At 39.4% G+C, this 15,249-nt stretch overlaps 1 protein-coding gene across 8 annotated transcripts in view; it reads left to right on the top strand.

Moving 5' to 3' along the window:
* HUWE1 (HECT, UBA and WWE domain containing E3 ubiquitin protein ligase 1) overlaps positions 1 to 15,249 on the top strand; it is a 154,944-nt gene that overhangs the window by 94,801 nt on the left and 44,894 nt on the right. For all 8 annotated transcript variants that reach the window (XM_047765241.1, XM_047765245.1, XM_047765242.1 and 5 more), the window contains 13 exons: positions 1,460 to 1,648; positions 3,808 to 4,024; positions 4,891 to 5,013; positions 5,834 to 6,071; positions 6,460 to 6,690; positions 7,904 to 8,026; positions 8,465 to 8,560; positions 9,422 to 9,691; positions 10,705 to 10,857; positions 12,835 to 12,962; positions 13,569 to 13,650; positions 14,299 to 14,475; positions 14,939 to 15,098. In XM_047765241.1, the coding sequence (XP_047621197.1) occupies positions 1,460 to 1,648; positions 3,808 to 4,024; positions 4,891 to 5,013; positions 5,834 to 6,071; positions 6,460 to 6,690; positions 7,904 to 8,026; positions 8,465 to 8,560; positions 9,422 to 9,691; positions 10,705 to 10,857; positions 12,835 to 12,962; positions 13,569 to 13,650; positions 14,299 to 14,475; positions 14,939 to 15,098 (2,187 nt within the window). The remainder of the gene's footprint in view (positions 1 to 1,459; positions 1,649 to 3,807; positions 4,025 to 4,890; positions 5,014 to 5,833; positions 6,072 to 6,459; positions 6,691 to 7,903; positions 8,027 to 8,464; positions 8,561 to 9,421; positions 9,692 to 10,704; positions 10,858 to 12,834; positions 12,963 to 13,568; positions 13,651 to 14,298; positions 14,476 to 14,938; positions 15,099 to 15,249) is intronic.

The raw sequence follows: 15,249 nt of genomic DNA, 5'->3' as shown, positions 1-15,249 counted from the left end.
GGAGAAAATAAACTTGACGAAATTATTAAGAAAACAGTAAAGATCATTCTGTGTATTAAAAACTATCAAATATGTTTAAACTTTGAAATTGTACTGTGAGATTACCATAGATAGAGAAAATGCTAAGGAACTTAAAGCAGAGGAGTTTCTGTTGTGGCTGGAGTTCTGTTGTTGCTCAGTGGTTACCAAATCTGACTGGCGTCCATGAGGAAGCAGGTTCGATCCCTGGCCTTGCTCAGTGGGTTAAGGATCCAGAGCTGTGGTGTAGGTCGAAGATGAGGCTCAGATCCCAGGTTGCTGTGGCTGTGGTGTAGGCCAGCGGCTGTAGCTCCATATGCCGCAGCTTTGGCCCTAAAAAGCGAAAAAAAAAGGAAAGAAAGCAGAGATAATTTATGAAACAAGTAAGGACTTATATGACATCTAGTTACTGTATTGTGGGGAAAGGGGAGATAATATATACAAACCTCTTGCAAAGTTAATTTTGAAGATAATACACTAAAGCAAACTTTAGAATCTCAAATTTTGTCAAAGTATTCAAGGAAAGAATAAAATCTTGGTTTTACAACGAACCAAGAAAAAAATGAGACTCATGGTCAAAGAGTTGCCTTGCATAACAACTCAGTTTTTTTTTCCCTAGCAGTTTCTTTCACACACTTAACAAAGATTACTCCATTTCCACAGTTTTTCCATAACATTACAAAGAAAACTTGGAAGTGTTTTGTAGTTTTCCTAATGCTAATTCTTAGGTCTCAGAGCACTATGCCAAAAATAATAATAAAAGACACATCTCACATTCATAAACAAAAATCTTAAATTCTAGGAAGTGTTTTTCCAGTGGTAATCTGTGATGTATGATTTGAGTTTATTAATAAGCTATAAAATTCTAGAAGGGCATGCACCTTGAGAGTGTGGGATCACTGTGCACATTATAGTCTATGTGAAGTTCCTGAATCATGCAGTGTACCTATAGTCTTCCAAGGTAGCACTGGATTAAGACTTCATATGCTCTCATGGGAAAGTGTCAGTGTTAGCTACTTAGAAGGAATCCAGGGAGAGAAGCTTATCAGTACAGTTGTTTGCTTTTTGTTTTTTTGTTTTTTTATGGTAGCACCCATGGCATATGGGAAGTTCCCCAGCCAGGGATTGAATCCAGGACGTAGCTGTGGAGACACTGGATCATTTAACCCACTGCACCAGACTGGGAATTGAACCCAAACTTCCTCAACAACTTGAGCCCCTACAGTCAGATTCTTAACCTACTGCAGCATGGCAGGAACTCCATCAGTACAGTTTTTTGGGGTTTTTTTTTGGGGGGGGGGGTTCAGATTTAGGAAGTTGTGGACATTTAAAGAGTAATAAGCACTATACTACAGGTAGCTCTTTCTTGGGATTCTTCAGAACATGGAACCAGGTAAGTGCTGGTTCAACGTGGTCTTACTGCTCCCCCTTATGTCTACAGATGGGGAACAGGATGGAACCGCTGGAAGTATGGATGCTTCTACCCAAGGCTTGTTGGAAGGCATTGGGCTTGATGGTGACACACTGGCTCCTATGGAGACAGATGAACCTGCTTCAGACTCTAAGGGCAAATCTAAAATCACACCTGCCATGGCTGCCAGAATCAAGCAAATCAAGCCATTATTATCAGGTGAGTAATTCTGTTCCACTGTCTTTTAGAGCCTTAATCAGTCTTCATACCGATTGAGTTGGTATGGCTTTAAGGAAGTTTTAAACTTAACTAGCTCATTTTCAGGTATCTGCTATGTGACAGGCTTATACTAACTGTCAGGGATACAGAAACGAGAGAATCGCTTTCTGAAAAGCAGGTCTACCCCTCCTTTCCTTTCTACTGCCTCTTCTACTACTGCAGATGGCTTCTGCTCCTACCATTCCCCTCAAATGTCTCACGAAGGTATCACTTATCTCTTTGTTCCTAAGTCCACTGGATACTTTTCATTTCTCTTCTCACTTGTCTGAGGGCTGATGGTTGACCTACCTTCTCCTCCTTCTTGAAATACTCTTCTTGGCTTTTGTGGTATTAAGTCCTTCTCTCCTGTTATCTGTCTGACTACTGTACTCAGCCTCCTCTTCCTTTCTCTCTCCCTTAAATGTAGCAGGCAAGTGACACAGTTGATTGGTATTTTACTAGTTACTTTGGCAGCTCTCTGGATGCATTAACATGATATAAGACCACAGTGAGGATGTGCATTGATCTGTCTTTGCCATCATTTGCCCCTTCATGTAATATTAGTATTTGGGAAACCTATTTTGTATGTTTTTTGATATTTGCCACTTTCTGATACCTTAATCTAGAGGAAAATGAAGACAATTCCTGAGAATCAGGAGCTCTGCCCCCCAAAGCAAGCAAAACATGGCCTTTGGTGTTTCCACTTGTTACTTAAAACCACCTTGAATTTTATGTCCTGTTCTGATTTCTTTTATTCTTCTCCTTGTGTTTTAATTTGAAAGTCTACTGCCATTTTCCCCAAATTGAAGGGAAATTGACCATCCAAGAAGATGCTCTATGACCTTGGAATGTTAATGAGGTTTCTGTGGTCCCAGCCCATGCTTTTGATGTCTGTTTTTGGTTACTGGCCTTCTTTCTCTTTCATCCTTCTTAGCTACCTTTTACTACTAAATTGGGTGTCTATTTACCTGTGGTCAGTGGTGGAAAAGTATAAAACTTAAATGTTATTTTTAGATGCATTTAACTCTCAGAGTCTAGGCATACCCAGATTCCAGCCAGGCAGTGCAAGTGTCTGTAGGCTGTTCCCTCATTAGGATTAGGAGATCTTAATTTGAATGGATTAAGAAGAAGGAAAACCTGTTCCTTTCTTATTATTCTATATACCTCAGAGCTTAACTAAGTTTTTTGGGTGTAATATGTGGCATCAGCTCAAGTAGAACGTATTTCTTCACATTGGGTTCATGTATATAAAACATGTACCTGTATATAAATGAGAGGTACTTTGATTTAAAACTAGTCTTTATCTGTAGATCATGATGAAATAATATTTATTTCAGAAATACGGTGAGCATTTTGTGATTTTAAGAGTAATATTTATTGTAGAAAAAGTACAGAAAGATGTTTTAAGCAAAGCAAGGAAACACTCATATATTTAGAAATAGTTTCTTCCCCTTTTTCTATACATTTCCTTGTACATGTATCTATTTGGATTCTACTTCTTTTGGTTCAGTAATACATACTAAAAAGCTTCCTACAAATGAACATTGGAAGTGCTTATAATCTACCTAACACCTTATAAAATTTTTGTAAGAAGGCCACTTTTTAAATTTTTATGCTAACAATTTTTTCTCCTTTGGGGACCATACATTTAATGTTGAGATAAAACACCATTAATATATATGAGAAGTTCTTTTCTGGTCTGAAGTGTTAACATTTTTGCCATTTTAAAAGTTCTCTGTAGGCATTTTAAGTGACTCAGTAATTCAACACATAGATGTATCATGTACTTATTAACTAGTTTATATTGTGTATTGCTTTCTACAAAGGTGGTTTCAATTTATACTTCCTTAAACAGTGTGAATGTTTGTCTTGTTTGTCTTTCATATTTATTATATATTGAGTGCCAGCATACATCTCTGTCTCTTGCCCTCAAGAGGCGTTTATTCCCTGTGGAACTTCCTTTTCAGATTATCATATGTAGAGACAAATCGAAGTGTTTCATTGAATGTTGTATGGGAGGGGAGTCGTCAGTCATTAAAATGTATTAACAGTAACGTGTCTGTTATAATGAAACCATTCTGAAAATACTATACAGCCTTATTCTTAGTTTTGGATTCCAGCTTCCTCCAGGTTAGGCAGAGCACTTGCTGAACTATTTGGACTCCTTGTTAAACTTTGTGTGGGGTCTCCTGTCCGCCAGAGAAGGAGCCATCATGCTGCCAGCACCACCACAGCACCAACACCTGCCGCCCGATCAACAGCCTCAGCCCTCACTAAGCTCCTCACAAAGGGCTTATCTTGGCAGCCTCCACCATATACACCTACTCCACGCTTCAGGTGAGATTCTGCTTGAGATGAAATAGCTAACTGGTTCCTCCTCTACTTGAATGTAGAGTAAGCCACTGAATTGGAGGACTTAGAGGTCCCTTGTTTTACTAGATATCTATACCCCAAATATAGGTTAAGGTACTTGTTTTGGTTCTACTTGGTCTAAAATAAAGAGATTTTAAAATGCATTTGTGGAGTTCCTGTCGTGGCGCAGTGGTTAACGAATCCGACTAGGAACCATGAGGTTGCAGGTTCGATCCCTGCCCTTGCTCAGTGGGTTAAGGATCTGGCGTTGCCGTGAGCTGTGGTGTAGGTCGCAGACGCGGCTCAGATCCCGCATTGCTGTGGCTCTGGCATAGGCTGGCAGCTACAGCTCCGATTAGACCCCTAGTCTGGGAATCTCCATGTGCCGTGGGAGCAGCCCAAGAAATAGCAAAAAGACAGATAAATAAATAAATAAATAAAATGCATTTGTAATCAAACTGCATTCCAGTAACCTTGTATTTTGTAGTAGGTAGGAACTGTCACCCTTTTTTGCCTTAGAAATTTTAATATCCAAACTAGTCACCCACCTGTATTCTAGTCAATCTGCTAGTAACTTGAGTGCAGTGTTAAATTTTACTCTTGACTTCTACTACTTGAATTTCCCATTGCTTCTGTGTCTCTTCAGAGAAGGTTAAATTTTTTTTTCTTATTTATTTTTTTTTTCCCACTGTACAGCAAGGGGATCAAGTTATCCTTACATGTATACATTTTTCCCCCACCCTTTGTTCTGTTGCAATATGAGTATCTAGACATAGTTCTCAATGCTACTCAGCAGGATCTCCTTGTAAATCTATTCTAAGTTGTGTCTGATTTTTTCTTTTTTCTTTCAGGCTAACATTCTTCATCTGCTCAGTTGGTTTTACATCCCCAATGCTGTTTGATGAGAGGAAATATCCCTACCACCTCATGCTACAGAAATTTCTCTGTTCTGGAGGCCACAATGCTCTTTTTGAGTAAGAATCATGTTGCTTCATAGAGAAGCATTGCTTGGAGTTTGGTCTTTTCTGTGTACCTTAGCAGCCCACAACTTTTTAAGCCACCTATCCTGTGACAGTGGAATATATAGAGACAGCCATTGATTGTATGTACCCTTTCATGTTTAAGGGACTAACTGTATACATCTCCATTTTCTTGGAGGGAGGGATTTCGCCTATCCTAGACATGTTTGTAAGGGCCTCCTTTTCTCTTAAGTTGGTGTTCAATGCCTGATACATATTTTTCTATTAGACATCGTTTTCTACTAATCTGAATGTGAGAATTTTTATGCTTTTGGTCAGAAAATTTTAAGCTATGCTTCACTTTGGGTTTTTTGTTTTTGGCTTTAAAAAGTAAAGGTAGAAGTAGTAATAATTTTGCCATATGTGTATATAACAAATTATCACTTCGTGCACCTTAAACTTAGATATGCTTACACATGTTATATGTCAATAATATATTGATAAAGCTGGAATAAAAACCCAAATAAAAGGTAAAGCTCTATATTCACTATCTTTTGTAATAACCTATAATGGAGAAGAATACATATATGTATATATATATTCTAGAGAGAGAGAATTGAATCACTTTGCTGTATACCTGAAACTAACACAACATTGTAAATCAACTACAGATTTTTTTTAAAAGGTAAAGCTAATAAATATTGGACAGACTGAAGTAACAGCTCCAGAAGGAGGGACTTGGGAATTTTTTTAATGTGTTCCTATCTTTCTCTTCCCTCACCTCAATCTAAAATACTAATATTCTACCTCTACACTTTCTCTTATTTGAATTTAGAACTTTCAATTGGGCTCTGTCCATGGGAGGCAAAGTTCCTGTTGCTGAAGGATTAGAACATTCAGACTTACCTGATGGTACAGGAGAATTCCTGGATGCCTGGCTAATGTTGGTAGAGAAGATGGTGAATCCCACCACGGTGCTTGAATCTCCGCATTCTCTGCCTGCCAAATTGCCTGGAGGTGTTCAGAACTTTCCACAATTCAGTGCCCTCCGTTTCCTTGTGGTAACTCAGAAAGTGAGTATTCAGCATTCAAAAACCAAGAGCCAACTAGGTAGTTTCTACTTTGTTTTGTTCTCCTTAGTGAAATAACTTGATTGTTGGAGAACCCCTGGATCCTCCTCCCACTGTATTCTACACTACCTTGTGCAGAATGGTCTCAAGACCACTTGATAATTTTCTGTGGTGTAAACATTTGGGCTGTAAACTTCAGATTGGTTACCTCTAGGTGGGGTTAAATGCCCCTTCTCTGTGCTTCCTCGAGCCCCCTCAGTACTAACTAGGATTTTGTTGTTTGTACTAATGGATTAGTAGAAGGACCATTTCGTAGGTCTTTGACTTATTCTTTGTGGGGCTTTGAGTTGAGACAAAATGATCTTCACACAGCTTTTTAAATGACTTATAGGCAGCTTTTACTTGCATCAAGAACCTGTGGAACCGGAAACCCTTGAAAGTGTATGGTGGGCGGATGGCTGAATCTATGCTGGCCATCCTATGCCACATCCTCCGAGGAGAACCTGTGATTCGAGAGAGACTGAGCAAAGAGAAGGAGGGGTCTCGAGGAGAAGAGGATACAGGACAAGAGGAAGGTGGCTCTCGCCGGGAACCACAAGTCAACCAGCAACAACTACAACAGGTGGGGTTCTAGCCTCACACTCCAGGGCCCAGACTTTGCACCTGATGGAGTGCATTGCTTGTGGGGTTTCTGAGTTTCTAAGTACATAGTCCTTTTAGTCAGGGGATAGATTTAAATTTGCTGCCTCTTTTAGTGTTTATTTTCTTCTCCTGAGAAAGCTGGTGTGAAGTCCCAGTACTCCTAATAGGTAAAAGATTTGTGTCCTCCCTAGCATGCTTAGTATTGGAGCTCTTTTACAGTTTTCTCAGTAGGCTTCAGCTGCCATGTTCTTTAGAGGCAAACAATCCTCAGCTTCTTTCCGATTAACCTATTAAGAGAAAAAGGATATTGTAACCCAGATTTATTTCCCAGCAGGAGCTTTCTGAAATCTTATTCATTGTTTTCATTTTTAAATAAAAATAAATTGGAGACTGGAAGTGGGGAGGAAGCACTTATGATCCTAACATTTCAATCTCAAAAGCATCTAGCATATTCCTCCAGGAATTTCTGTGTACGTTCATGTATTTTCTTTACATCTAGAGTCCTGATCAAACATGTCTTCTATATACATGTCACATTTTAATGTTCAGTTGAAGAAAATTTAGAAATACACCAAAATAAGATAGTCATTATGTCCTTTTTCATCACTTAGTTCTATGCCATATTTTTACATCGTTAACATCATCCAGTATATAAGCCTATACTATTATCATTAAGAAAATAGGTCTTTTTTACTTAGCCATTCTTTTACTTCTGGACATGTTGGTGTTCTTGTTATTTGATGTTGTAAAGCTGTGGTGTGTGGGGGTGCTTTTGGTACATATCTTTCTGTGCATCTCATGATTATTTCCTAGTTGTATATTTTCTGGGTCAGTTTTTCAGGCTCTTGTTTTGTTGCCAGTTGGTCAAGAAAAGTAGGACTTGTTTTTGCTCTGTGTGTGAATATCAATCTTTGAATTAGAGTAATCTTGATAATAATCATCTAGCTGAATTTTCTTAAAGGATAGAATTTAGAATCACCTTGGCTCCTTGCCTCAATGTGTAGTTCTGTTGAAATGGTATGGAAGCACCAGGGAGAAAAGATCATTCATGTTATCTAAATCCCTTGGCTTGGTAAATGTTCTCAGTAAGAAGTTAGGAAAACTTGTTTCCACCTTTCAAGGATTACTTTTAAAATGTTTGGATTTGGATTTCTCTTTTACCATGGTTTTGAGATCCTGCATTCTTTTTGTAGCTCATGGACATGGGCTTCACAAGGGAACATGCCATGGAGGCCCTGTTGAACACCAGTACCATGGAACAGGCCACAGAGTACCTTCTAACCCACCCTCCCCCGATCATGGGAGGAGTTGTTCGGGTGAGTTGGCTCAGGGGCTTTAATCTCTCAGGGCATTGGTTTGGCTGCTGATGTGCTTTACTTCTCTATGCCAATATTTTCTGTACGTGCTAACCGTCATAGCTCTAGAATATAAGAAGCAGAAGTTTCCTATCTCTCAGCTGTGCAAATTACTAGACTTTTGCCGAAGATGATAAATTATCCACAGTCAGAAAGTGATTGGAGAGGCTCTTTTCTGAGATGCAGAATAGGTGGTTACATTGAAGCTCCTTTCCTATATTTAATTTCATGGTGATTTTTCCTTCTTATCCCTGTAATGACTAGGTAAGCCTAATTGAGTTTGACTCTAGGGAGAGGTATTCAGAGCCCCTTCTCTTCCTCTCTAAAGCTTGAGCACAGGATGTCTGATTCCTTATGAGGTGTGTGTAATTGCTGGATTTTTCTGTTGTTGCTCTTTAGGATCTGAGTATGTCCGAAGAAGACCAGATGATGAGAGCAATTGCCATGTCTCTGGGACAGGATATCCCAATGGATCAAAGGGCAGAATCACCTGAGGTAACTAGGAAATGGGGCATCCAAGAGGGTCTGACACATTAATCTTAGTATTTCTACGAACATTCTGCTACTACTACAAAATGATTGGTGGATTTAAAGTCTAAACAAAGACATGGGAGTGCTCATTCATCCCAACCTTGCCATCACTAATCTGCATTGTATTGACCTGAAGCTTTAAGTGAAACAGGTAAAGCATTGGTATTTACTATCAAATAAGAGGCCCAAAATGTACTTGGTAGTGCCCATTAGGTCAAATATGTCTGTCTTTTCCTAGGTAATAATCACTTCAGTTTACCATACTGGAAGAGAATGCAGGACAGTGTCTGCAAATGATTTTGTGGGAGGTGATGTAGGATGATGCAAATAAGTTGCCAATGCTTTGAGGATTGGCAGCGTTCTTCCCCTGTCTTGCTTTAGCCTGTATAGCCGCCCTCATACTCGTTGCCACACCCTAATGAATGTATCACCTACTTGAAGAGAAGGTGGAGAATATTCATATGGTAGGGCAAATATATTCTTTTTTTTTTTTTTGTCTTTTTGCCATTTCTTGGGCCGCTCCGCGGCATATGGGAGGTTCCCAAGCTAGGGGTCTAATCGGAGCTGTAGCTGCCAGCCTACACCAGGGCCACAGCAATGTGGGATCTGATCCGCATCTGCGACCTACACCACAGCTCACGGCAACGCCAGATCCTTAACCCACTGAGCAAGGGCAGGGATCGAACCCGCAACTTCATGGTTCCTAGTCGGATTCGTTAACCACTGCGCCACGACGGGAACTCCCAGCAAATATATTCTTAGAGTCTTCTCACTTCCTTCCTTCCACTCTCCTAAATACTATCATTTTTCTTTCCCTGCCTCCAGGAAGTTGCTTGCCGGAAGGAGGAGGAGGAACGAAAAGCTCGGGAAAAGCAGGAAGAGGAAGAGGCTAAATGTCTAGAGAAGTTCCAGGATGCTGATCCATTGGAGCAAGATGAGCTCCACACCTTCACTGATACCATGTTGCCAGGCTGCTTCCACCTTCTTGATGAGCTCCCAGACACAGTGTACCGAGTGTGTGATCTGATCATGACAGCAATCAAACGTAATGGAGCAGACTATCGAGACATGATTCTGAAGCAAGTAGTTAATCAGGTAAGTTCTCCAGAGGCCAGAAGAAGTGAGTATATAAAATGGTTTCCCTACTGTCTATCAAAGCCTGATTTATTTTTTGAAATCAGTGTTTGCATTTTATCCAATGTGGATGCATTTCTTGGAATTCTATAGATCTGGTTATCTAGCTCTTTCTTGTTTCCTAGAAAACATGAATTAACTACTTTACCAAAAAAAAAAAAAATCTTTGGAAGGAAAAATCAAAGCTCCTTTTTTTTTCTACATAACTCTTATTAGATTCATCTAAAATGTCCAAAATGTATCTCTTGAGCCATATTAGGCCCTCTGGACTAACAGTAAATAAATGTTTTCCCCTCTGTTTCTGTATAACAACCATCTTGACAAGTGAGTCCCCTTCCTAATGAGTAGTTGTAACCTACTATTTGGCTTTTTTCAAGGAGTGATTTTCTTCATTGTAAAATTAATGTTTGCTAGTTGTTGAAATAGAATAAAAAATAACTCTTAGAGTTCCCTTGTGGTGCAGGGGTTTAAAGATCCAGTGTTGTTACTGCTTGGGTCACTGTGCAAAACCTTAATAGGAAAAACCAGTTATATAGAATTCATTACAAGAAATTTTCAACATGAATACTAAAGCAAGACCAATGTTTCTAACATTCTGGGTTTTGGGGGGTTTTCTGTTTTTAATAATTCTGGGACATGTGTAGTAAAGATTTTAAGTTGGTAGAACCTTTATGGAGTTGATTATATTATGCACCAGAAATTTGTAAAATATTAATTTCCTTTAACTTAGAATTTAGAGTACTTGTAATCTAACCTAAGAAAATAATTTTTTAGAAGTGCTCCTTTAGTAGCGTACATCTTCTTTTGATACAGACACTAAATCCCTATAGTACATATGTTAATATTTACTTACCCTCCTTCAGTAAATGTGTTAGAGGTAGAGGGAGTATTTTACAAGGTTGAGAATGTTTTGACAAACCTCATCATACTTTATCTACAGTTAATTTGACTTGGCCACTTCTTTGCTTTTCTAGGTGTGGGAAGCTGCTGATGTATTGATCAAAGCTGCTCTTCCCCTGACAACTAGTGACACAAAAACTGTGTCAGAGTGGATCAGTCAGATGGCTACCCTGCCCCAGGCCTCCAATTTGGCTACTAGAATCTTGCTTTTAACACTGCTTTTTGAGGTAAGATTTAGACCTTTGGCCCCTGAGATTCATTCATTCATCAAAGAATCTTCAAACACCTACTATTTGAGAAATTGGAGAAGGTAGAGAGAAAAGTACAAAATACAGCATTCCATGCCACACGAATGGTATAAACAATTTTATGTGAGTTCAGGGAGGGCAATATATGCATCATTTCTGAGAAGGGTTTCTCAGAACAAATTTTAATTAATTGAATTGGGTCTTAGAGGATTGAGGGGTGGCAATTAAAAGAAGGTATTTAGAATGACTATCACAATTAAGTTGTGGAATACTTTTGGCTTCTGTGAGGAAACCTAACTAGCAGCCAAAGATGTGGAAATTGGGTAGTAGGTGTCAGATAGACTCTAACTCTTCTTTCCTACCTGGTCAGTCAGCAGATTATTTGAGGTAAAGTTTGGTTTGGCCAGGACATGTTCTTGTTCTAACAAGCATAGGGATTGACCTTGAACAGGTTACTTACTCTTCACTTGTTCCTTTCTTATTTAATTGAAAAACCTGGACTTAATGGAGTAAACTATAGAACTCAGGAGTTTTAAGTTCAGTATGTGTCAAACTATGTATCTACAGTCTTAGAACTTTCCTTTGTGATGGAAGTGGTAGTTCTTATTATAGCACTTGTGAATAGATACTTTTGGGAAAGGTTGCAAAATACCGAATGCTGGGGATCCCCAGTAAAATCATAAGAATGACCACTCGTGAACCCCCCTTTTTTAAAAAAAATCGTAAATGACAGTGTTAAATATTCTTCTAGTCTTTAATATACATTTAAACAGTTGGGGGTTCTCTTGTGGCTCAGTAGGTTAAGGATCTGGTGTTGTCACTGCAGTGGCTCGGGTTACTGTTGTTGCACAGGTTCGATCTCTAGCCCAAGAACTTCCACATGCCACAGGTGTGGACAAAAAGAAAAAAACACAAGATCAGACTCTTTGTATTTAAAAAGTTTTATATTCTTTTCTCTCGGTATTATAAATATTTTCCCATGTCATGTATATATTATTACATCTTGGACATCCCCTCGTTTAAGTTATTACCTGCGGTTGGGCATTTAAATTACTTCCAGTCATTTCCTGTTAAATAAATAACACTTTAAGTAATAAAGCAACCCATTAACTGGTTGCTGTGTTTAATTATTCCAATGTCCTTGGAAGATTATAAAGGTTCTCTTGGAGTTCCTATTGTGGCTCAGCGGGTTAATGTTCCAGTGTTGCCACAAGTTGTGGTGTAGGTCCCAGACCCAGCTCTGATCCCGTGTTGCAGTGGCCATGGTGTAGGCCAGTAGCTGCAGCTCCCATTCGACCCCTAAGCCTGGGAATTTCCATATGCCACAGGTGCAGCCCTAAAAAGACACAAAGTAAATAAAAATTATTAAAATAAAGTTTCTCTAATCAGAAGCTTTTCAGCTAGACTAGATGGCAGTTCTTAATGATATTAAGGATACTAATAACAGTTTCCATATTATGCACATACTAATATACTAAGCACTATGTTGGACACCATCACATTTACCCTGGGTGTAGAAATTATTACTCCCTTGGAGTTCCCGTCGTGGCACAGTGGAAGCAAATCTGACTAGGAACCATGAGGTTGTGGCTCAGGTCCCCCATTGCTATGGCTGTGGCGTAGGCCGGCAGCCATAGCTCCAATTAGACCGCTAGCCTGGGAATCTCCATATACCTCAGGTGCGGCCCTAAAAAGTCAAAAAAAAAAAAAAAGAAAGAAAGAAAGAAATTATTACTCCCTTTGACCTATGAAGAACCCAAAGCCTGGAAAATTTAAGGAACTCATCTCAGATCACACAGCTCATAAGTGGGGGAAGTGGAATTTGAATTCAACCAATTCTATTAGTGTTCACCTTTATGTTCTATACCATGCTAATACTTGATACTGAGTAAAAGTTGGTGTTTGGTGTTTTTTTTTTGTTTTTTGTTTTTTGTTTTTTGTCCTCTGATCAATCAGGAGTTGAAACTACCATGTGCTTGGGTGGTTGAATCTAGTGGCATCCTTAATGTCCTAATCAAACTCTTGGAAGTGGTTCAGCCCTGCCTACAGGCCGCCAAGGAACAAAAGGAAGTCCAGACCCCAAAGTGAGTTACCCTGTATCTCTCCTGGTCTCATTTCTGTTGCCCTAAAGCTTAGACCCTCAGCTTAGGGCTTGAGTCAGGCACTTTTCTGGAGCATCTGTGGGACAAATCTTGGCTACCTTTTATAGTTTGAAAATTGTGAGATGGAGTTCCTGCTGTGGCATGGTGGGTTAAGAATCCGACTGCAGGGGCGAGGGTTCAGTTCCTGGCCTAGAAACTTCATATGCCATGGGTGCAGCCATGAAATTTGAAAAAAAGAAGTTCCCATCGTGGCTCAGCGTTAGCAAGCCTAACTAGTATCTAGGAGGATGCAGGTTCAATCGCTGGCCTCACTCGGTAGGTTAAGGAACCAGTGTTGCCGTGACATGTGGTGGCTCAGATCCCCACGATGCTGTAGCTGTGGTGTAGGCCAGCAGCTACAACTCCGATTCAACCCCTAGCCTAGGAACTTCTATGTGCCATGGGTGTAGCCCTAAAAAGACAAAAAATGAAATAAAATAAAATTTGTAAAATAGAAAAATTGTGAGGTATCTGATGAAATCAAGATACATTTCCCTGTTGTCTGCAGGTTTCTGGCTTGCCCTGAGTAAATCGTTTGTCCTGTTTTAGGTGGATCACCCCAGTGTTACTCCTGATTGACTTCTATGAAAAGACAGCCATATCCTCAAAAAGGAGAGCCCAAATGACTAAGGTACGTAATATAGTGTATATGGTGAGCAGAACCACTTGGCATCTTGAGGCAAGAATAGACCAAAAGAGAATATGGTACCAAAAAAAAAATGTTCTCTGATCAAAGCATAGATCTCTTGAGGCATCTTGATAGTTTCCTCTTCTGAATGGAAAGTTAGAATTAATTTTTTTATGGAGCTGCTTGCCATAGGGCCTAAGAATTTACCCTGGAAGTAAATGTTAAAGAAGTGTGCTATGTCCAGAGGAGTGGCTCTTCTGTTATGTGAAGGACTGAGTATGCAACAATTCCTCCAAAAGCAAGTGCTCCTTATGTGAAAACTATATATGCTGTATCATCTCAGTACCTTCTCAGAAAGAGAAATTTTGTTCCAGTACATCTAAACATTTACGTTTTGTGGAAAATAGTTGGAAACAAAAGGAAAGCAGTAGATCACAGAATAAGGGTAATAAAGTGTTCTGTGCCTATGGAGAGGTTCCAGAATGTGAGGATTAACATATATAAAAACTTATTTCTTGGTTTCCAAAATACATTAAATGTCCATTATATTTCTTCTTCCTGGCTTAGCTTTAGCAATGAACACTGATGAAAATAATATTTTTTTCTAACAGTCAACCTCATAGGAAATAAACTTTGTGCTCTTATATTTAGTATCTACAGTCCAACAACAACAACTGGCGCTGGTTTGATGACCGCTCTGGACGTTGGTGTAGTTACAGTGCAAGCAACAATAGCACTATTGATTCTGCCTGGAAATCTGGAGAGACAAGTGTGCGTTTCACTGCAGGCCGAAGAAGATACACTGTCCAATTCACTACAATGGTGCAGGTACAAGCTCACTTGATTGAAAAGGCAAGGGGCTGGGTATGCCTTTCCATTTGCTTCTTCCTGAACTAGCAATCCTGACCCGTGTTACCACTATTACCACTATTAAATGAGATACAGTTTTCAGAGAACTGTATCTTTCTAAAGTCATTAGGTAGGCCATTGAGGCTGTGGCAGTTTGATACTCTTCCACCCAGAAATGATTTTAATGTTTAGTCAAGGATTAGGGAATGGTTGGGGATGGTGTCTGCTCTGTTGTGAAGTTTATAATTTGCTGTAGGATCTTGTGTGTACGTACAACTTTCTTTCTGGTGACCTTCAGGCTTTCTCTCTATATATGATAAGGATGGGATAAATTGCCAAGGTTCCTTCCATTACAGAATTTTGCGGGGGAGTTCCAACCTGCCCACTCCCCCCTTACAGTTCTTTTTTTGGTAGAGATATTTCTGTTTGCTTGAATTCATAGGTTAATGAGGAAACAGGGAACCGGCGCCCTGTGATGTTGACACTCCTGAGGGTACCACGGCTGAATAAAAATTCTAAAAACAGCAATGGACAGGAACTAGAGAAGACACTGGAAGAAAGCAAAGAAATGGATATCAAACGTAAAGAAAATAAAGCCAATGGTATGGTCTTCTAGTTTTGAACCTTTCAAGGAGTGTCTTACATAAAGTTAGTATGTCTTTATAGCTTAAATTCTGGCCATTTTCATCATGAGTAATTTCTTACCCATCAGATTACTTGGTGACTTAAAGATACATAGTCCTTCCTTTTTAT

The sequence above is a fragment of the Phacochoerus africanus genome, chromosome X (assembly GCF_016906955.1).
Source record: "Phacochoerus africanus isolate WHEZ1 chromosome X, ROS_Pafr_v1, whole genome shotgun sequence".
Taxonomy (NCBI): Eukaryota; Metazoa; Chordata; class Mammalia; order Artiodactyla; family Suidae; genus Phacochoerus; species Phacochoerus africanus.
This window is presented reverse-complemented; position numbering and strand designations above follow the sequence as displayed.